Source organism: Lepisosteus platostomus, chromosome 14 (assembly GCF_059453375.1).
Source record: "Lepisosteus platostomus isolate fLepPlt1 chromosome 14, fLepPlt1.hap1, whole genome shotgun sequence".
NCBI classification, from domain to species: Eukaryota; Metazoa; Chordata; class Actinopteri; order Semionotiformes; family Lepisosteidae; genus Lepisosteus; species Lepisosteus platostomus.
The window spans coordinates 32583377-32606405 of NC_142624.1; the positions used below are offsets into that span (position 1 = coordinate 32583377).

At 40.4% G+C, this 23029-nt stretch overlaps 1 protein-coding gene across 9 annotated transcripts in view; it reads right to left on the reverse strand.

Moving 5' to 3' along the window:
• Nucleotides 1-23029, reverse strand: part of unc80 (unc-80 homolog (C. elegans)) — a 70761-nt gene that overhangs the window by 47302 nt on the left and 430 nt on the right. For 5 of the 9 annotated variants that reach the window (XM_088605714.1, XM_088605711.1, XM_088605710.1 and 2 more), the window contains exons 2-17: nucleotides 22396-22444; nucleotides 20939-21095; nucleotides 20123-20433; nucleotides 17809-17932; nucleotides 16796-16860; nucleotides 16386-16525; nucleotides 12468-12741; nucleotides 11094-11228; nucleotides 10153-10369; nucleotides 7474-7614; nucleotides 6945-7213; nucleotides 6150-6467; nucleotides 5714-5845; nucleotides 5297-5444; nucleotides 3161-3211; nucleotides 2584-2732 (exon numbers count right to left, since the gene is read on the reverse strand). In XM_088605714.1, coding sequence (XP_088461840.1) covers nucleotides 2584-2732; nucleotides 3161-3211; nucleotides 5297-5444; nucleotides 5714-5845; nucleotides 6150-6467; nucleotides 6945-7213; nucleotides 7474-7614; nucleotides 10153-10369; nucleotides 11094-11228; nucleotides 12468-12741; nucleotides 16386-16525; nucleotides 16796-16860; nucleotides 17809-17932; nucleotides 20123-20433; nucleotides 20939-21095; nucleotides 22396-22444 — 2680 coding nt within the window. The remainder of the gene's footprint in view (nucleotides 1-2583; nucleotides 2733-3160; nucleotides 3212-5296; nucleotides 5445-5713; nucleotides 5846-6149; nucleotides 6468-6944; nucleotides 7214-7473; nucleotides 7615-10152; nucleotides 10370-11093; nucleotides 11229-12467; nucleotides 12742-16385; nucleotides 16526-16795; nucleotides 16861-17808; nucleotides 17933-20122; nucleotides 20434-20938; nucleotides 21096-22395; nucleotides 22445-23029) is intronic. The other 4 variants (XM_088605718.1, XM_088605716.1, XM_088605712.1 and 1 more) reach the window with 1 other exon arrangement.

Sequence of the window (23029 nt, forward strand, 5' to 3'; positions counted from 1 at the left end):
TTATAGGCAAATTTTCAATCAGTTGAAAAATGCTGTTAACACAGTATTTAAATGAGCATATATTTAAGGCCAGTCTAGGCTTAGGATTGCAAGAACCATCCAATTTTGACAACATTTCTCCTTCTGATTACAGTTGAAATGGGAAAATTGAGAGAGTTTACCCAGCGGAATGGGTTTTCTAAACTTTTTATAGGACTCGGTTTTGAAATGCAATTCTTGCACAGTAATTTAAGCTGCCAAATCTATCAGAAAAAAAATCAGTGAAGATAGGAGAAAGGTATCACTCTTCCTAAAGTTCATTTCGGTCCCAAAACAAAAAAAAGCAATGAGGATAAAAAATGTCTACGTACTGTGAGAACCCTAACCCTAGCTTCCTAAAGTTCACCTGGGCCCCAAAATAAAACTTAGACATTTTTAAACCCAAGTACAGTGGGAGGAATAAAGTATTGTATATAATACATAGAAGAAATTAAATATTACAATCGACCTTTTACTTGTAATGCAAACTTTGTTGTAATGGTTAATAAAGAAAATGTCTAGTTATGTAATTTATTTGTTTAATTGTTCTGAATAGTGAAATCAGTATGGGGTGGGAGCTGAGAATAGTAGTGTACGAGCAAATATTGATCTGCAGGGGCCCCTTTCCAACATCTTGCCTAGGGTCCCCAAAAAACTAGAGCCAGTCCTGGTCGTGTCCTCTGTTATTCAGTTATTTATCTTTGTTCTGTGCCATGCTGTTACAATTGCAGTATAACATTTTTAGATTCTTTTAAGCAAGATGTTTTTTGTTTCTATTTCAGTAGGAATTATAAAAACCTTGGAGGCTCTTTATATGCATGCACTAGAATGGAAGCTTGTGTGGAATGCTCAAGACTGCAGCAGCTGTGGTTGTACACTATATAGTACAGGAATGTGCTTAATTAACTGATGTGAACCTGAAGCTGTGAGTCTATAGAATGGATTTCCACCAGCACAAAATCCAAGAGCTGATCAATAGTACAACAAGTTAAAATAGTTTTCCTTTATTATTTATTGCATGTTGTATGTTTTGTAAAATAACATAACATTTTATCATTGCCACTTAAAAATGGCTATATTGTAGATACAGTACCAAAAGAATAACTGATGAAATCACAGACACCTCTTTGACACTGCCTTGAGTAGTGTATGATGATAATGCAAACGTACAATAACAAAATGCCACAATACATTCCATTAGGTGTCCTTATTGTATGACAAGCCTACATTTTGTGAACTGCTGCTCACACCATTTATCACATGATGCTGAATGGATGGATTGAGTTTCTGCTTCTGTCACGCACAGTACACCTAGGGGGCGCTCTACTTTCCTCCTGTTCCTAGTTCCCTGTGATTATTCTTGTCTTTCTGGTGTGTCTTGTTGTGTAGCGTATTTATTTCCTGCTTCTGCTCTGCTACTCGCTTAGCATTGACGTTGGGATGTCCTGAAACCCGCTTAGCACCAGGTCGCTCCACGTCTGCTACCTGAGGGTATAGGTTTCTATACGGCATTTCCTGAACAGCTGAGCCCGGGCTAACCCCCGTCTCGCCGCTACGTATAGGGTCTTTTCGCTCTCCTGTCATTCCACGGTTCGTCCTTTCCGACATCCTTGACAGCTTCTGACCAAGTGTGGAATATATGCAGTAAACTCTAGAGACTCAGCCTCCTCACCAAGACCATTCTTCCTGCCTGAAGCTCGTGGCTCTGTTCCTCTCTCCTCTCATTCTCTTCCTGCACTCTCTGTCCCTGCCCACCAAGCACTCAGTATTCTGCACAGCTCTTAATGCAGCAAAACCCACTGACTGAGCAGGTTCCTCTTATCAGTCCGTCTATAAATGATACTTCCATGCTGAAATTCCACTATTTACTCATTTTCCATATCAATAATGCAGCTCTGCACTCGAAAATCTATTTGAATGAGGCAAAATCAAATTGGAGCCTTCTTGGAGGTTAAATATTTAGTGTAAAAACTTGAAAAAGAGAATGAATCTGTAGGCTTATACAGTATCTGTAATCTTTTTACAGCTGTGATTAACACTGTTATACTAGGTCAGTTATTTTAATAATATTTAACGATCCAATTACATAGCAGATACAGTACTTGATAAGAACAGAATAATTATTTCCTGTACTTTCCTTCAAGAAAAATTATGATTTTAATATCACTGTGTGACAGGGATGTATTTACAGTGTCATTACAATATCACTGTCTTTTGTTAGTAAATAATAACTGGGCACCTAAACAATTCTAAACTGATCAATCAACAGAAATTCAAACATGATCATTCCAATAAAACGAAAAGGTTGCTAAATATTATATTTGAATTGCTTTCAAATGACAAAACAATGTACCTTTTCATGCAGAGAGATGAGGATGTTTGATTTCTATCTCGCTGCTGTCTTATTTGATTTAAGGCACAAGAGACATTTATAGGGGAAATATATTTAGGTGCAAGGCACCTACAGTGTAGGCAAGTAGAAACTCGAAATGAGTTGTTCCTATTTACCACATATTGTAATAACACTGAGGTTTTTCTCTTTGTCTGAATGAAAGTAGTTCTTACCAGGTTCTCTGGGCTGTGCAGCTCATGAGTAGTGGAGGCACAGCGCGTGATCAGAGACTTGAACATACAGCCCACCACCACAGCCTCCATACTCTGGGCCACAGACTTACTGTCGCCCGTGGCAAAGTTATTCCCAAAACCTGCCTTGTCTGAAAACGCAGAGAAATAAAATAAAAACAAAAGAAAATGAACAGATTGAGCAGTGCTGAAGGTAAGGCGTTGCGTCCACATGAACAAACAAACAGCGACAGAGCTTCCATGAAATAAAATACGCCACCACAATCAATATAAAGAATGTCAATTTAATAAAAAACACCACAGATGTAAAGCACAGCAGCAATTCATCTATTTATACATGCAAGTGACTACGGCCTGATATAGTATTGAACCTTGAGGTCAAATAGTTCAAATAGAAATTAAGAGAATGGGAGGAGGCTGGACATCTGACACAGATGTTGGGACACAGTATTCCAAATCGGAATATCACTTTGAGGCGTGCAGGCAGAAACACTGTCTTTATACTGCGCGATGTGACATAAGTTAGTTTGGCTGGCAGAAATTTAGATTATGTATCTACCGAAGTTTCTTTTTTTCGCTCTCCTGGACCTCTCACCTGCACTTCCGTATTCTGCAAGAAAAGAAATGCGTGCAAAATTGATGTCAGGCCTGCACAGACATGTACTTTCTTAGAAAGGTCACACCCCCCACTCACAGACACAAGTGCTAGTCTCCGGGGGTAAGCTGGCTGTGCTTTTCACATAAATAAGCAGATGGCAAATGGGAAATCCAGTTTGCTACGTCTCCGGAGAGTCGTCATTAAAAAATAATTCATCCAAACTGAAATTATTCTCCACGTTTCATTCAATTCATTTTCTGCTTGCCAGTGAGCAGAAAAACAAACAAACAAACATTGGCTTCGTTTTGCACACAACCAACTTATCGTGGGAGATTAATATCTGAATTCAATGTGATTTCACCAGAAGCTCTTAGGCTGATCAGTGCAGTCGTTTTTTGGTCCCATTCATTCAAGTGATTTGTTGATGGAAAAATAATAACTCAAGAGCCCAGATTGAATCTGGAATAACACTGTTGTTATTCGTATTGTTTGCTTCTGTTAAATATTGGAGGTAACATGAATAGGCTGTGAGCTACTGTAGATAATTTCATTCTGTTCTTCATGAGTACATATGGCACAAGAGCTCCCTTGCAATGTAAAGTCAAGGGGGAAGCCTAATATTCACCTAGAAAGGGTTTAATATATTTGATTATTACATCGGGAAGTGTGACATTTACAAACACTTTATAAAAAACAGTCAGCTCTACTTTTGGATGCCTTTAGTAACTTATCCTGTCCAGACACTACTTTTATTTAGCAAATGAGTCCCCAAAATTTGCTAAAGTGTTCCAGCACAGGAATACTGTACATCCAGGTACCTTATCTCAAAAGGTTAAGTCATTAATGGGTTGAATAAATATTACACTCAGGAGAATAAGAGAGTGGATATATTTGTTCAGGTAGGCAATTTGACCACTTACTGGTAAACTGCATTATGTAATCTTCATTTTTTAAAACTGATCCGAAAATGTACAAAGAATGTATGAAGCGAATAAAAAAAGAATACAGTTGCTCTAGAAAAAGGCCCAATTTAAGATTTATATTATTCCGAAATTGCCATACTAGAGATGAATAATAGATCACTCATCTCAAGATAAAAATATTTTTTGTAGTAACTGAATCAGAATCAGTCTATTTATCATGGCTATTTATTAAAAAAATCATTTTTCTGTCCCAAAAAATGAACAAATCATTAATTGCAGTACTTAGTTTTTGTGTAGTGGCATGCAAATAAGAATCCATGCATATTGTAATGAAAGATACATTCCCACATTCTCCAGACCATTTATTTAGAATAATGTAAATGCATACATTATTTCAATAAATGAGTTCTGGAACTGAGAAAAACAGTGAGCATTGTAAAATGCTCCATCCATGCTTATTTCTAATTTTGTGGTGTACAAAGCATAGCAACTTCCTCAATAAGCTATCTGGAGGAATAGCTGCCTTTTTTAAGGCACAATGTCCCAAGAATTATTTGCATGTCAGCATAGTATAAAGGTTGAATGAAGACAAAATGAGTGCCACTTTCTCCCAGTAAAATGTATAATTCCATGTACATATTTTGAGCAGTGTTAACAGAGCAGCAGTTACAGCTCAGGGAAACTGCTGATAGCACAGGTCTACTGCCATACTGTGATACCACACCAATACAGCACAAAAGGCTAGTATTGGCACTTGTAGATGTGTAAAAGTATAATACAATGAAATAAAGACTTAGAACCATGTTCTGAACACAGTTACCACCATGCCTGAAGTTGTCAATTGTTGCAGATTTTTCAGGGTGTTAATTTAAAAGTCCCTGTGCGTAGCGAAAAATACTTTTAGATTCTATAATTGCTGGCTAGATTTAGGGTGGTGGTAATGCATGTGAATATGGCCTTTAGTCTTTTTGGAAGGAAATATAAAACCAACATGATCACCCATTTTTTTACATTCCAAAAGGAGTCTTTTGGGATGACAGACATATATAAAGAGTAAGAAACTGGCAGAACCGCCACAGGCCAGGGTAGGTGGACAGTGTTGTTCACACTGGTTCTAACCCAGCCATGCAGTAGGCATGCTCAGTGAGATCGCACATACAAGCTGTGTTCTTACTGTCGGTAATGGGCTCCATGCAGAAGCCCAGTAGGGCATGCAGGAAGTCCACTATGTTATTGAGAGAGTCCTTGTTCACATATTCTCTCATTGTCTGCCGGAACTGCAGCTTGTCCAACTTGTAGAGACTGGTGAGACAGTTCTGAGCCTGGAAAACAATTTACAGCAAATGAAACAGTCCATCTCATCAAAGATCATGTTCATTATAACTTTGATCATTATTTTTGTTGTTTTCTTATAAGCCTGTAACACAGTGGATTGCATACAAAGCATGCTCTTTTTCCTGTTCTCCAGCTATCAGAATTTGGCATATGAGATTATGGATGTCAAAAGTAAGGAAGAAGTATCAAAAACTGCTGTAGATTTCAACCCTTTGAAACTGGTCCAGAGAGCAAAACAGCAAAAATATTCTGTTACCTGCATTCGTAGGCGATCACCAGAGAGGCCGCGGTGCCCCTCTCCACACCCATAGGCACAGCCTAGAGACTTGACGATCTTAATAAGCATGGTGAGTGCCAGCTTGTGCGTGCTCTGAGGGGTGCCGTCATCCTGAGTAGACACAGGCATGTTAGGACCTTAGCTGAGAATGAGCTAACATGTTGTACAAGTTGCAACTTGCAGGCGGGGCTGAGATCTCTTCGAACACATAGTAAAATATATAAAAATCAGAGAAGCCTGTTTGGCCCATCTCAGCTTTCACACTCCCTAATGGGAAAGCAGTGTCTTATCTTTTTTATAACAGTGCACGTTGTCAAGTATCTGTACAGTTCATTTCCCTCCATGCTGCATAAACATCAAATATATCATTTTAATAAGCTTTTTATTAACAATAAAAAACAAAAGGATGACGCACCTTGGCACCCGGCTGTTTGTTGTTCTTGATGTTGTCTCCTCCCCCTCCGCCATCTCCGCCCCCTCCCCCGCCCCCAGCTCCGCCCCCTGCAGCAGGCCCCATGCTTCCAGACACGCCCCCCTGTGCTCCTCCTGCCCTGTGATTGCCTCCTTCCTTCCGCGCCTCCCCATTCTCCTTGTCCTCAGTCTTGGAGAGCTTCTTTCCCATGCAGGGCACCACGCCCAGCTGCAGCAGACACTCAATGAGGTTGAGGGCCACGTCGCAGATCCTGGAGCTGATGTCATGAGTCAGGACCACATACACAGCCCTCAGGATTGCCTGCAGGTGAGGGACGATGACACGTTCGGAGATGCAATTTCATTAAAACGAACTCACTGGCAAATTCGTCCTTGTAAATTTACAGATAAAGAGTCACTTGAGCATGCCACAAGTCATTCAATTTAATCCAGAACGTATTTTTGATAATTAAGTGATATTCATTCCACTTAATTAAAAAATACATATTTTGAATCATGATTCTGTAGACTTGCTTTTTCTTTTTGTTCATGCATAGTTGTGAAAATGTATATAATATATTTGAATTTAGATATGGTCAATTCTAGGAAAGAAAAAAAACAGTTGGTCACAGTATTAAAACAACATAACATGTTTTAACAACACTGAAAATCACGAATGACAATCTGTTGCAGTACTAGTGTAGTTGATAACATTGTTACTTCCACTGGAATACTTATATTCAGTATGCAGAATTATGAATAATAACAAACAATATTTAATAATTAGCTGAGTGCATACAGTGAGGTCCAGCATGCCATTCTTGAGGATGAAGTTGTTGGTTCCCTCAATGTTGTCACTGTCCTCCAGGCAGCTGTAGTTGATGCAAGAATCGGTCAAGCTGCGGGGCAAGTTGGCACAGGCCAGGGGTTCGCTGGGCATCTCAGGAATGGGTAACGGGTTACACAATTTCTTCATGTGCTCCGTGAAGAAGTCGGCATAGCCCACGTTGAAGGAGGCCACCGTAGTGTTGAAAGTGGCTACGGTGATGGTGGAGATCTGGGACCGCACTGAGAAGATGAGGGGAAAGGGGGTTAGAGCTCCAGGTAGCTGTTGCTCCTATCCATAGAACACCTCCAAAGTCATTTGTGAAGCTAACGTGAGTGATGAAGGAAGAGAAGCTTTGCAATCAGTTGGAAATCTCTTAAATTAACCATGAAATGGTTCACCTATGAGAGGGAAAACCCTGAAAGCTCCCCTCCATCCCCTCTTGACCCACACTCGTACCCCTCATATTGGAGATCCAGAGGCCCCTGACAGCTGAGCTTACCTTCCTTTACGGTGTTGTCGCTGTGGCTGTTGGAGTGATCCGGGATGTCGCTGAGCAGGGTGTGGTGGGAATGGGAGTGTTTGGCACTCAGGCTGTCTACGTCGGCGGTGGTGTCTGTGCTGCCCCTCCGAGTGAATTTTCCTGGGCATGTATAATACATTCTGACATCTTGATCTCCTCAGTCAATGACACAGAAACCTGTCTTCTTTAACATAAACATGCATGGACAGCCTTCATGCTCCTTAATTAGAAAATGCCAGTACAGTAAAACAGGGTTTTGCAGCATAGCATGGGGACATGGTCCTGGAGAGCTACAGGGTCTTCTTTTTATTGTGTTACTCAGCTCAAATAGAAAGGAAACAGACTCATTTATGGAAAGCATGCATAAACAAAATCATCTTTTCTAAAGGGAATGCCAGAATTGGCTTTTCTAAAACCAGAAAGTAAGGAAAACAGTGGTGATAGAAGTATTATGTGACATAATGTGGTATATGCTTTTAAATATATTTTGAAACTGTCAGGTAGACACCCCAAAAGGCTTATCATTTCAGGAAAGAAGACTATGGAGGAGCAAGACAGAAATTATGAAAAGGATGTCTGAATAAGATAAGCAAAAGAATCAGTAGAGAATGGTTGGATTTAATTATATTTAAAGAGAACTTAGCTGAACTAAACAAATTAGTTCCATGAGTAAGCAAGCCAAAGCTGAGAAAGAAGTATGCCAAATGATTTAATAACTCAATTACAAATATATAAAACATCAGTGCCTCATGAAGTGATTAAAAAAGAAGGATCCAGTGAAATTAGAGGAGTATACTGAACCGAAATCATTGATAAAAAATACATTAGAAAGGATAGGAGGAACAGAATAGAATGAATGGAACAGAAGTGAAAATAAAAATGTTTTTTTTTTCAGAATAATGACATGTACAGTAAAGGACTAAGTATCTCAGTGATGATAATTGGAAAGTACTAGACAATGAAGGGGAAATGGTTGATTAATTAATATTTCATTCATTCAGGGGTTTTCCAAGATCTGATAACATACTTCAGGCTATAGAACAAAGTTCCACGGTAAATATTAGCACAGAAAAGGTTAGTGCACTATCTCAGGGATTTGTGTTAAGCCTACACTTTTCTTGATTTTCATTATCTATAGTCTGGTATACAGTAGCTAGTAATCTACTCTAGATTTCAAGTGAAAATAAAATGACTACCAGAAACTGTAGAAGCAGCAAAGGAAATTCATTAAAAAGATTGGCAAACACCTGCAAACGACTGTAGAGTGTGACATGCATGGAACTGCAGGGAACTATAAATACTGTAGAAGATGGGAAACAGTTTGGGCACTTTCAAATGGTCTGCATGCAAAGTTTCTCTGTGGGGTGATGCATAAAAGAAAATGAGTGGTTTAACAATAGAATTAAAATCCTCCTACCTGTTCCCAGCAGTCCATGTCCCACAGAATTTACAGAGGCAACAGTTCCCAGCAGGGAAAGGAAAAATATCTTAACATTTTAAAACTGTCAATAGGAATTTGCTTGCTTGGGTTTTTTGGAGACTTGCAGCTACGCTTCATCTGGATTTATCCACAAATCACAATATTTGTGCAAACAATTTTAGGAAAATAAAAAAACAATATATATTTCAGCGGGGGAAATTATGATTACTTGTAATGTTGCTTTATACCTTATTATATAATGTCTATAATATATGATATACAGTATGTAACTTTACTTATTAGATAAAGTTATTTCTGTATATTAAATAATACAATATTGTACAGCACTTGAGAGCCCAACTTTAACATTTATTTAAAAATGTTTCTCTCCCAATACAAGCTTTTCCCACCTTCCTGCACCTGCTCTGCTTGTTCTCCTGTCTTCCTTCCTCTCTCTCCCTTGAAGAAGGCTCAACAGCCAAAAACATTGTATTTCTTCTGTCTATTTTCCAGCACAGAATTAACCTTTAGCTGTTCCTTTGCAAGCAGTGCATGCTGACACAGCTCTCCACCTGAACCCATCTGGTACATAATTTGTACTAATATGTGTTGGAAAGGGAACCTTCTGTCACGACCGTTCACAATCAGAATCCAACCCTACACAACTCCAGCAAATTACCCTGCATTGTTCCTAATCAGACTCCAGTCTTATCCAACTCCCGCAAATGGCGACGCATTAACTAATCAACCAATCAGACCTTTCCTTCATCACCACACCTGCTACCTCCCGGAATACATAGGCTCTCACCACCTTCACCTCAACGCTCAGTATTGGTTTTCACCAAGTGGAGCTCCTCCTCTTGGTCTTGAGATTTCCACGCTTATTACTTGGCTTCTAAACTTTTGGTTTCCTGAATAGCGAACCTGTCTATGACCACGATTCTTGAACTGTGATTCGGATAAGTACACTCAGATTTTCCTTCAAACTCCCCTTGCTTTCATTGAGCTCTAATAGTCACCACATTGGGTCCTATAATTCATCTGGCTTAAGTACCCCAACACCTTCTCTTTCAAAGCTAGGATGGGTGGTCACAAGTGGGGGCCTCCAAAGGTAACTCCTGGGCCAGTGTGTTACTTCTAGCAGAGCTCAGAGGGGAAAGACCATCTACTGTCCTTGTCAAGAGCTCTACCTGTACTCTCCTGCCGCCAGCTCCTCAGGCCCACGGCGGTGCTCTCACCGAGAATGGTGGTCTGCCAGCCACTCCGGTCCAGCCCGCGCCGCTCCTCGCCGATCCCGGAGAAGCTGCCGAAGGAGAAGGTGCTGCGGGTGGGCGAGACATCCAGGTGGTCCTCGTGCAGGAGAAACGGCACGCCCATCCTGCGCTGCCTTCTCTTGCCCACATGGTGGAACGGTATGGAGCCCTTCCTCTCGCGGTCCTCCCTCCGGCTCTTGAACTGTCAGTACAGGTGGCACAGGGTCTCCCTCAAACCTGCTTGACTCTTGTACAGCTTGGCACTCTTATTCCAATTTTACTGTATATGCATGCTATATCATCCCTCCATCCATTCTCTAACCACCTCTCCTGATTCAGGGTTGGGAGCCGGATCCTGTCTGTCACACACTGGCCTGAGGAAGGCCAAAGTAGGTCCGTTTTATAAAAGAATGGCTCCACCACAAAGCACTCAAGTAAAATAAGTGCGGTTTATTTACAGTGCTCCCAGTCCCCCACACCAGAAAAACAAAAACCCAAAAAGGAACAAAAATAATTCTTCAAATAAACACAAATTGCTTTCTCTCTGATTTAAGTCACATTACCCGACTCACCAACCACCACCAACAACAACCCCCTCTTAGGCTGAGGAGCCAGCTTAAATAGCATGTAAGCCCCCTTCTCCCCTCTGGAACAAACCATTTCTCCAATTCATAATAATTTCACAAATTATACATTCGTAATTCATTCCTTTCTAACCACAGAACATCACATATCCTAATAACACAGTTCTTTTGATCCTGGTTCAAATAAACAATACAGAAAATAAACAAAACAGTGAGTATCATCCATTTTGAGAGTGCTCTCCATTCACACCACAATGCCACTTGAACTTGATCTGAGCCAAAGCTTCTAACAGGCACTTCCCACTCTCTCCTCAGCTGTTTCTCAATCTCCATTCCTCCTACCTTTTTGAAGATGTTCATGCCCAGGTCCGTAGACAGATCTGGCACTGCCTGCCTCCTCAGGTTGGTCATGGACACTTTGGAAAAGGTCTCTGTGCTCAGGGACTTCTCCTCCTCATTGCATTTCAATGTCATGTCCTTTGCAAGAAAGACAAACAGCAAGAGTAAAAACTTGTGAACCTTTAATTTTGGTCTGAATTCTATATTTTAGACCTACAATGTATCATCAAACCTCAATGAAAGCTGAAAGTAATGTAAGCAAAAACCACACTTGATGGTCATGCTGAGGTTTTTCTGTTAGAAGGCAGTGTTCGATTGTCGCCACACAAAGTTTTTCTCATTGTGGCCAAAAAGTTCATCTTTTGATCCATCTGTCTAGAAATAATATTCTTCCAGTAGTCTTGTGGATTACCCTGGACTTCTTTGTCAATCATAAGACAGACAGCATTGTTCTTTTTAACCAGTTAAGGTTTCTTCCTGGTTATCTTCCCATATGAAAACCATTCTTTTCCTGATGGTTGAGGCAAGAACACTGACATTACCCACAATGCGAGAGGCCAGCAAATACTTAGGTGTTGTTCTGGGGTTCTTTGTGGTTTTCTGGATGATTTTCTAGTTGCTGTTGGGGTGATCTTGATAAAACGACCAGTCCGGGGCAGAAGACGATGGTCTTGAACATTTTCCATTTTTTTCCAAAAATCCTTGTTTATTTGTTCCCCAATTATTTAACCTTCTCATTATAATTATTCAGGTTTTCTACTGTATATTCCACTGCATATATAAATAGACATTGAACTGGTAAATACAGTATAAACCCTTTTGGTGATGAAGCAAAGACCGGTTTGATTAAACAAGGGTTGTATATGGGGGTTTCACGAACCCTTTCTCAGCAGTGCACATCCCTGTAGGTTGTAATCTTTCGGACTACTTATGCTGGAGCCAAAAAGCACTTCATCAGGTGAATAAAATGTATGATATTACACTGCCTGCTCATTACAAATTGTGTTTTGACTTGTCATCGGATGTAATCTGATGGACTGTCCTCACTTCTCGAAAAGGGAGACCAGGGGAAACTCCCATGACTCAGACAGTGCAAACCTTCTGATTAATCTGTAATAATCCAGCGAACGTACTCCAGTATTACTGTCTTAAATTAAATCGGCTTTGTTCTCGATGGAGCTCCAGTCATTCCAGTCATGGTCCATGAAAGACTACTTGACCTTTCTATGGAGTTAGATATCGTGTATTGAAAAAACACACGCAATTTCCCCAGAAATCTAAGGTGGATCTTGATTTCAAACCACTGTGGGAAGACACTGGTCTTTACCCTCCATATTAAACCAATCAACACACTGGCTAGGACCCGCGGTGCCGTACCTGCGTCTTGTGCGTATTGACCAGGGAAGGGGCTGCGGCCACCATGGAGCTACTGCGCGGCCGGGGCAGCACGGGGGGCAGCGGATCAGGAGGGCGCTCGGGCTTCTCCTCCAGGATCTGCCTCAGTCTCTGCAGGTAGAACATGAGGGCCCAGTGGATCCCCTCCTCCGACCAGTGGGGCTGCAGCAGGCAGCGCAGTACGGCAACGTCGAAATAGGTCCCGTAGCGGGAACGCTGGGCGTGGGGCACCGCTGCCGGCACTGCTGCGGGGGCTCTGAAACAACAGCACCTTCTTCAGGGAAAAGCGACATATTGTGCAGCTATGTGAAGCAAGTGGCTCTGAAGAACAGTTTGTTTCCCGATTAGTATATTTCTATACAGTAGGCAGACACACAAAGCAGTCTGCTTTTCTCATTGCATGGGGGTGTTTAAGTGCTTCAGCATGTGCTTTTGAAAACATGGTGAACTATTCACAGATTTAGTTTTCTCTAATTCTTCTCCAGTTGTTTCATTTTTACATGAAGTTGAGGGAAGAAATTAAGGCTTAATTCTTTTAATTTTCCCAAGGCTGTTTCAGTTTTGCACTCTGACTTATATCAAAGTTCACAATTTTTATTTGCTTGGAATTGCCAACTATTTATTTGCGTCTTATACCTACGCAATTTTGAAATCACGATTTCTCTGTTTTTCATCTCTCAGCTGATGGCAATGAACCCAGTGGACTAAGAGTAAGAATCAGGGAAGTACAGGCAGATTCCTCTGATCTGCTTTCCTTTGAACAGATCACAGGAAACAAATTGGAGGATAGGCACTGTATGTCCCTCATTGACAGCCCTGCAAACATGCAGGTGCCTGGAGGGGTCACAGGGGTTGTTCTGTTTGCCCAGAACCCTGGCTGACTTGACCCTCCCTGCCCTCACTAGCAGTGAGCCAACTGTGCGTCACCAATTGGTGAATCCTGGTCCCACATGTGCAGTGACATGACCCAGGCTCAATGCTGTTCATCACGGTAAAATGCTACAGATTTCAAATGAGGTACTGTATATAACCCGTCTTAATATTTATGTATTGCACATGCAATTATTTATATATTGAGTAGAATATGTACAGTATTGCTCATATTTGAGCTTAATGTCTGGTGGCTCAGTCTGTGCTGTGACTTGGCTGTTTTAGAACTCAAACATAGTGTCACATTTGAGGGAAGGAATGGAGATGCAAATTCCATCAGGCCAAGCAGGGTTACCTAATCAGTTCTCTGCACCATCGTTTCCATGGTAACTGCCTCAGCAGCAGGCTGTGCCAGCAGCCATCACCCCTGTCTCAGCCGCTGATGAGCACAGCTTCTCCCAAGCAGTGTGTACAGCATTAATCAGGCTGTATCGCATAGCAACTTCATCTGTAAATCCTGAATACCATAATCACGCAGATCATGGTCTTTGTGAGCACAATTATTTATTTTACTACATTTTAACTGTTCTCCACTATTGTTTGTGAGAATATAATGCAATTACAACGAGAGGTTTCTTAGGAAAACTGTTGTAGATAGCGTTGTCTTCAGTTGCCTTTCAGTGTTTATTCTTGTTCACAGCTGCCTTAATGTCTGTTTTTCATTGCTTTACTTTTAATGCACTGTAAAATCCTTTTTAAAAAAAATCATATTAAAAAAACAAAATACTATACATACAAAAACAGGACCTTTGGGAATATGAAAGCTCATTAAACATTCAGAAGATGAGAAAAAAAAACATCTGAACATGTAATTTCAGGTTCAGGTCTAATAAAATAGAATCTACACATGCTTTCATTCATAAGACCAATATCTGTAAATGAATGCAACCAAGTGAAATGAAAGCATATCTCTGTCTCCACCTACACACACAAAGTTGATTTTTGGCAGCAGTTTGACCTCAGAATGAGGACGTAAGGAATTATCATTGCAGTCACAGCAACTAAATCCTTCAGCAGATTAGTCACTTGCACCCAAAGGCACTTAGACACACGGCACTCCCCAAACATGTGTATGTAGTCCTAAGTAATGAGGACTTTGTCCCTATTAGCCATGTTAAAACAGATGTAAAGAGTTCAATTGGGATCACTATGGCCTTGGTGAAACAATTGCTTTTCTGTGTAAGGCATCCTGTTCGCAAATCGAGAAGCATCTTCTGTCTTCCAATATAGTTTCTAATTCAAGCTAGGCATGGGAAGACCAGTCTCGTGGGTTGTCTGCTAGACCAGTGAAGCACTAGCAGTAAGGTAGCTGTCAGAGAAGGAAGTGACCCACTGTCCTACTTGCCTCCCACTCAGTTAAGAGGGAGGAAGCATGTTTCTGGGTTAAGGTTTAGGAACAGAGAAGCACAGTTCACTCTCCTGTGACAGGTTTTGGACAACAGGGAAACACAGCCAGCAAAGGCAGAATGGTTATTACACCAGGGTTGGTCCAGCTATAGTCTAGCTTTGCCATTCCCCACAGTTTAATTATCCTTTTGAAGTAAATAGGTTAGTAAGACTTTACCTATAGGGGTTAATATGCATAGGTCCTCCAACATCATACTAAATGTTAAGGGGGACCTGCCACACCATCTCAATGTTTATGGTGACTTAGTAGTATTGAAGCACTATACTACCTTCTTTACGTAGTATTCCACTGTGAATTGTGATCACAGACAGTCTTCTGACATTTTTATGTGCCCAAGCATTTTCTTCATTAATTACTGTTTTAAAATCAACAGCGTGCATTCTATTCTTCTCATGTGAGTGTTATACTTAAAACAAAGAGAGCTTTAAATGAGATCAAGAGCTCTTGGATGAAGATTTATAATGTACGGAGTCAAAACACCATTACACAAGTGCAAGTTATGAAGGAAGTCAAAGATTTGGCTTAAACACTGTACTGAGAAAGGAGTGAAGTTGGTATAAACTACCTATTTGTAGTGCTTCTCTGGTTAGACACTGGCTAGTGGCTAGAAACGTTTTTATTATCTTTTTGCAAAAGTTTTTTTGTTTATTTGGGGTGTTTATTCCAGTGTTAATCAGTTACAAATGAACACCACAAGCCCTAAATATAATTTTAGAGCAAACTAATTGACTTTACTGTTTTTTCCACTTAAAAATAGTGTTTACAGAACACACAAAGCATTTCAACAACACGTCCTATTAATAATAAGAGTTTTTCAGCTTGTTTTTGACTATTAAAAGGAAGGTAGAAGAGAGATAGTTATTTAAGAGGAAAAATCTGACTTGATTAACTGGGATATTTAGAAATCATTAATAAATGAAGTTTGGCATCCACATCTCCCTGAAGGAGTTCAGACCGGGGCAAGAGATCTGTGAAAACCCAGATTAAATTAATCATAGTGAGGACATACGGTAAATGAACATAATTCAATTGCTGCAGTCAACCAAAAACAATTGATATCAAACATGAACAGCTTTTATTGAGCTCAAATGAAGCTTGCCATCCTTCTATATCCAAGGGTCTGAGTCTGACCCAACACCAGTAACTCTATCCCTATAAATTACTTGCACTAGAACATATACTGGGGAGTAGTTTAATTTGTATCTAAATAGCATAATAAGCATTTATTATGCTATTCAAAACACTGCATATTAAAGTATTTTGAAGCATATCAAAACCGTGTAATTGGAGATGTTTCTCTCAGCACTTCCATACCTGTTGTACAAATATCAGATTCTGGCACGAGCTTCTGCATCAACCTATACATTGTCTAAACGATCAAGGCACCAAAACATATGTTTATATCACCAGTTTACACCCGGTGCTATGACATGTTTGTATTATCCATGTGTCAGTGTTGTTCATTTTAATATGTGCCATATAATCATTTGGTTTCTTCAGATGGAAGGGGAAAGCAGAGATGGTATAGCAAGCTGTGGCCGGAGCTGAGAGGAGAGCCATACTTGTTCTGTGTGACTCCTTTGTCCCTTGGGGCCTGGGAAGGTCCACCTACTTCCAGGGAGTTGCCACGACGACAGCTTTGCAGTCCTGCTCCTGGAGATGATGAATCTGATTGGGTGGTTTCACAAACCACCTGGAAGCCCTTTACAAAATCAGCACAGAAATAACCAGTCAGTGTAAAAACATCAGAAAGGGGTTTTGGGATGAAAAGTAGTGGAATAATGACTACATATATTTGTATGCCTCCAACTGTAAAACATGCTAACAAAGCCTTAAACATAAAAAATAAAGGACACATCCTTTCTCCAAAAAGGCAGCAAGACTTTGAAGCAGCCTGAAATCTCAAACGTATCATCAATACCTATCTTTCAGGAGGTGTCTTTGATGTTCTGTGTTGAAATACAGTACCTACCGCAGAGCCAGGGTTGATAGAGTCACATGGGCTCCTCTGGTTGTTTGATGGAGAGTTTCTTTTTGCTAAAAGAAAAAACAAACAGATTTAAGGAAATGCACAGGCAGTGATCCTCATTTTATTGTAGCATATTGTAGCGTAACATGAAAGTTAGGAATTAGACTGTATGTCAATAACACAGCAAAAGTTAAAGCACAAATATTTGAGTTGGTATGACGGAGCTTCCACTCTTGTCTGTGTCAGTAACTTGTGTGCATTATGGATCATACATAGTTTATGACAGAAGTGTACGACCAACTCGTATCGTGGTCTCACCACATCTCAGAAGCTAAGCAAATATGGTCAGTGCTGGATTGAGAGACCTTCAAGGATGGGTAGAAGGATGGTTAACTAGTAGCTGGAACTCTTTCCTTTCACTCAGTATTTCAAAGAACAATGGTATAGTATGGTACACCATTGTAATGGAGATTAAGAATCCCATGGCAATTTTAAGGTGCAAGGTTCTGTGACACACACCTTGGTGCAGGGTGTCATAAAATAGGAAGTTTGATTGGTCTCCCTCCCTCGCTGTTAAGCAGATCTGCCTTAGTCTTCGGATAGATACAATTGGAAGCCTCCATTTCCTGCTTTTTAAATTGAAATTCCTGCTTTACAAATATGATGAATGACCAACTGACTGGCACCAACGGGTCAGGAGACTCAGGGCAGCAGCTTATTCCCCACAGCATTCGGGCGAATGGGGTCCAGACAAGAATTTCCATTTTGTCTCAACTTGCTGCCCTCTCACAGGGTGTTAACACTGAAATGCTGGCAGAATTCCAGTCTGAGCTTGAACAATCTGGCATCCCTGATGGTCTCCTTAAAAATTTCCTCCTTAATTTCCTGCTCCTCTATCTGATCTGCTCAGAACTGGGGCTGTGGACACATCATGTTCTGGGTGCTGCCCTTCAGTGCTGTTGGGTCTTTTGGGACGGAAAGTGGTTTATGAATGCAATGAATTACAGGATCCTCACCTGTCACAATGTTCCTGAGAGGCTTGATGAGGGCAGAGAACGCAGGAACATCGGGCTGCCGGTGTTCCCACATAGGCTGCCAGATCACAAGGCCACTGGCCAGCCGGAAGGTGAGATCAGACTCCTGCAGAAAAACAGCAGGATCAGTAGATGGACTAATTTTCCAAAAATTAACACAATAATCTGCTTTGAGCACTTTCAACAGTTAACTAAATCTATAAATCTTTATATAATACCAATGGTAAGTAACCTTAGATAAAGGCTTCCACTAATAAATACATACCAATTAATATATTAGAAATCAGTAAAGAATCATCAAATGTCATAACTGTCATAATATACAACACCTTCTGGATATATTCAAACCTCCAATGAAATATGAACAAGAAATCCTATACATCTCAATGAGCTACAGATGAAAAAGCTCTCAATAAATTCTAATGTTATTCAGTAATCATAAAAGCATTGCAAAGAGCAAAGCAAAATCTTAAAGTCATAAATGTAACATAACCTGTAGTGGGGTGTCAAAAGAAGGAATGTTGGTACTGTACATCTAGGCAAACCAGACACACAGAAGCCTTAAGGCAAAGATAACGTGCTTTTTTATTTACAATGCAAGGTAAAATAAATTCCAAAATACAAAAACCTAAGCTCCTCTTTGAGCTTCTAACTAGACGGCTTCATGATCGCTCCCTATAAGCTCAACCAGGCAGCTAAGCTGCTTACTGACTCTAAAACTAAAACTATGTCTTGGATTTCAAAACTCATGTGTCCGTAAGACGTTTCACAATTTAGTCCATCTTCCATGCATAGTCCACGCTTCCCTCTACCCCCCTGGAACTATTTGTATATTAGAGGATGTGCCCTCTGATTTCAGACAAGGGGTACCTAACACTGGAAGCCTCAGCTTTCTGGGGAATGTAGTTTAGACAAGAATCTCCATCTTGTCTGAACCTACCACCCTCTCATGCTGAATAATTAATTGACAATAAGAGGTACAGTACCCCTAAGTATCTCTGTCAATAAAATTCAGCAAAAACAAATCTATAGCAACATCTGCGCTTTGGAAGTCCAATGGCCTCCAGAACTAAAAAGGGGCCTCTTAGAGATTCCTAAGGTGTAAAACATTCAAAGAAGGCAAAAAAATCAGTATTAGCATGCATCACCGTAGTAAAGGTCACATCACTCTTTGAAGACTGCAGGAAGAATGTCATTGGCCTCCACACGTTGAGGCTACTGTATAAAACAGTTGACAAAATCTGAATCTACCGCTTTCTACTGTAGTGTCTGTTATTGAGAGATTTAAGGCTACTTGTATACAGTAGTATCCTCTTCCGGGCGGGTTGGTCACAAGTGAATCTTACCACCACTGCTGTGAAACAAGTGATCTGGGAGGCAGCAGGTGGAGACACAGATTGGCTCTATACAGATCTATTCAGAAATAGAAAGTGTTGAAAACGAACTTCTGAGTCACCTGCATCAATATGGCATTGGTGCCTGGGCTGCAAGGCAGAAGGCTCTTCTGAGGGTGACCCACACACACAGACAACTCCAACACGACAAGTACCGGTTGAATGTCAATTCAAAAAAGTCTTATGGTCAGATGAAATGAAAATTGAGCTTTTTGGATATGCTCATCAGCATTACAGGTATGTGTGGATAGATAGAGCTTATGTTGAGAAAAGTCTCATGTACACTGTGAAATATTGTGAGTCTAATATGTTTTGGAACAGTTATGCATCTAGGGGTCCTACAGTAGATAGGGTTCCTCCGTCATGACAGGGGAAATTATTAACTGGAATACATACCAGGACTTTTCTGAAAGACACCTGATTCTTTCTGCAAAGAAGTTCAAGCTTGGCCAAAAATGGACATTCCAGCACAAGACTGTTCCAAATCTAAACTGACAAAAGAATGGTTCACTGCAGACAAAATGTTCTGAAATGGTCATATCAGTCTCCAGACCGATGGATGTTCAAGATGCATGTTCAAGATGGATGTTCACTAACAGAAATCAATGGGTCTGAAGGATTGTAGGCTCTAGAGGAATATTCATAAATTTCCCCTCTGACGTGCCAAAACCTCATGGCAAATTACAGGATGTAAATCCAAAGGAGGATTTACAATACACACAGGGGTGTGAATGATAAATGGGAACCCCATGTTTTCTGGACTTGAATTATTAATGACAAATATGACTTTGCTCTCTGCAATGTTTCTTAAGTTATATTATTATTATTATTATTGCAATGCTATTAATATGATATTATTATTATTTTGACATAAATATCAACTTTGAAATATTAAAGCAGACCTTGATCCTGTTGACAAGTGGAGCAAAGAGGAACACAAAGAGCTCCACATTGGCCATGCTCTTGTGGAAGAACTTGGTCCTGGTGTGCTCCTCATCCTCCAGGGAGCTGCTGTGCTGGGCCGGCCGGCCAGGGGAGCCCTGGTTCTCCAACTGGTGGATGAAAACACTGCTACTCCCAGACCAGCCAGAACCCTGGCCCCCACCTATGCCATACCCAGTGTCGTGATTGCATTCCTGTGCCGCCTCCAGCAGCATCCAGTGCAGGGTGTGGAGCAGCTTGGTTTCTGCCACACCCAGCTTGTCCTGGTGACCTGTCATGCACACATTAAACACATCGGTTTGTCAATGGGGGCTCTGTGAATCTCTGTTGCGTCTTATTGCGGTTATTTAATTTATTTAACTGCTTACATCTGTTGCTGGGGTTTTTGTACTGTACTTTTCTGGTCTTTGGAAAATGTTGATTTAAAGATACCTAGAGTTTGCAGAACAGGTAGATTGTGTTTCTAAACATTTCTCCAATTATAGTTTGTTAAATTATTTGTCTTGATCACCAGTGGACAACCTAGTTTTTGAATGTTTAATGGTTGTAAATAAAAACAGATTATTTTACAACAACTAATTTTTCTAGAATTTTAGTAAGTCTTGCCTTTCTGTTTTAATTGATCCTACACAACGCATTAGTTTTTTTTAAATATCTGCCTTAGATCAATTAAAAATAAATGATGAGGTCATCTGCATATTGGATTTGCCTACTTTTCATATATTGCTGCTGTTTTGCTGAAAGATGGGGTGTTCAGGAGTAGAGCCCTGATTTACCTAGCTTATTTCTGTTGGAGAGCAGGATGGCAGTGCAGTGTAGTACATGGGGCAGTGCAGCCTGTACTAGTTCCCACCGAGAGATGCTCTGGATGGCTTCTGAGAGAGCAGGAGACAGACCGTGCAGCTTGTTCTCCACCAGCACACGTTCGAAGGACTGCAACAGCAAAGAGAACAAACTGCTTCACTGATGCAGGGATATGGAGGGGAACAAGAGTCCTGCCACTATACAATATACAGTACAAGTGTTGAGCAAAATCAAATGTAGTACAAAATTAAAGAAATACTGTAGATTGACCCTCTACAGACTGCCAGCAGCTATTTCACCCTGCAAAAGCTCACTAAAGCTCAGCAGCTGTGAGCCTGGTCAGTACCTGGATGGGAGACCTCCTACGAACAACTAAGGTTGTTGCTGGAAGAGATGTTAGTGGGGCCAGCAGGGGGCGCTCACCCTGCAGTCTGTTTGGGTCCTAATGCCCCACTATAGTGATGGGGACACTTTACTGTAAAAAGGCACCATCCTTTGGGTGATACATACATACATAGACTCTCTGTGGTCATTAAAAATCCCAGGGTGTTTCTTGAAAAGAGTAGTGCTGGAACTCCAGCATCCTGCCCAAATTTCCTACTGGCCCTTACCGATAATCCCCACCTCTGAACTTGCTTTATCATTCTGTTCTCTTCCCCATTGATAGCTAGTGTGTGGGGAGCGTGCTGGCACACTCTGGCTGCTGTTACATCATCCAGGTGGGGCTACATATTGGTGGTGATGGAGGCAAGTCCCATCACATGTAAAATGTCTGGAAGCTGCGTTTCCAGAAAAGCACTATATAAGCATAAGGAATTATTATTATTTCTATTATTAGACTCACACAAGACAAAAGAAAAAGGGTAAGATTATTTTAGTGAGTGCAAGCCATAGTTATTTTGTATTAAACACATAAAGATTGTGTTCCCTGCCTAAATACACTTCCAGGGATTATAAACCTTGTCCGGGGATTATAAATCAAATCACACCTACATGTTATTTTTAGAAGTACCTTTGAACCACAATCTACAATCTGCATTTATAGAACAGTGAGAAGAGGACATAATCCGACAGTACAAAGGGTTATGCATATAGTAGTTTCAGTACATAAATTAGGTTCTATATAACAATCCAGGTAAAAATTAAATATTAGTTTTTGCTAACAATGCCTTTTTGCCACTTGTCTTAACACAAAACCTAAATATGCAGACTTAAAAACACCTAATAATATGCGAGTACGATTCTTGGCAGCATTGTTAAACAATGATAAATTACAATGACACTTGTATTACAAAGACTGCAGTCCACATACTGTACTATGCAGATAACCCGGATATGTATTAGTTCAATATTGGTTGTTCTCAGATACACATGAAACTGACGATTTCCTTCTTTAATCAGCGACATTTTCATTGAATCCATTACCTACCACGCAGGAGGCTTCATACTGCTTTCCTAACTTTGGCCTCAGAAACGCACTGTAAGAAGTACAAGAAATTAGACGTTACTTTTAAATCATTATGATCATTTTATTATTATAGAAAATAAGTGCTTGCTATCCATAAACAGTCACCGTGATATAAAAAGGTTTTCGATATCCAAAATGCTGTTCGCAGACATATTTTAATTAGAATATAAACAGAGAAAATGTATCTACACATATCCTTCAATAACCACACTGAATAGATAAATCCCAAGACGTTAAATTTTGCTCGGCTCGACGACGATCACCTCAGGTGTCACAATACAACGCACAATACAAATTAAAATCTCACGGTGAGTATGAAATGTCAGATGCAGTCATTTTTAATTAAATTCTGTTTGCCAGAGCAGGCCAGCTTCACTGACTATTTAAACCGCCCGTGTTGGTCATATAAAGGTACAGACACGGACACAATTGTCTGATCATACTTAACACAGCTAATTAAAAGCGCGACAAAACTGATTGCTTTAAATAAAATAAAAAGGCACATGGACTTCATTCGCTCATGCATTTTCACGATCTCTCTAATCGCTCCCATCCAATAGCTTTTCATATTGTAATAATGATAATTGCTCTTATT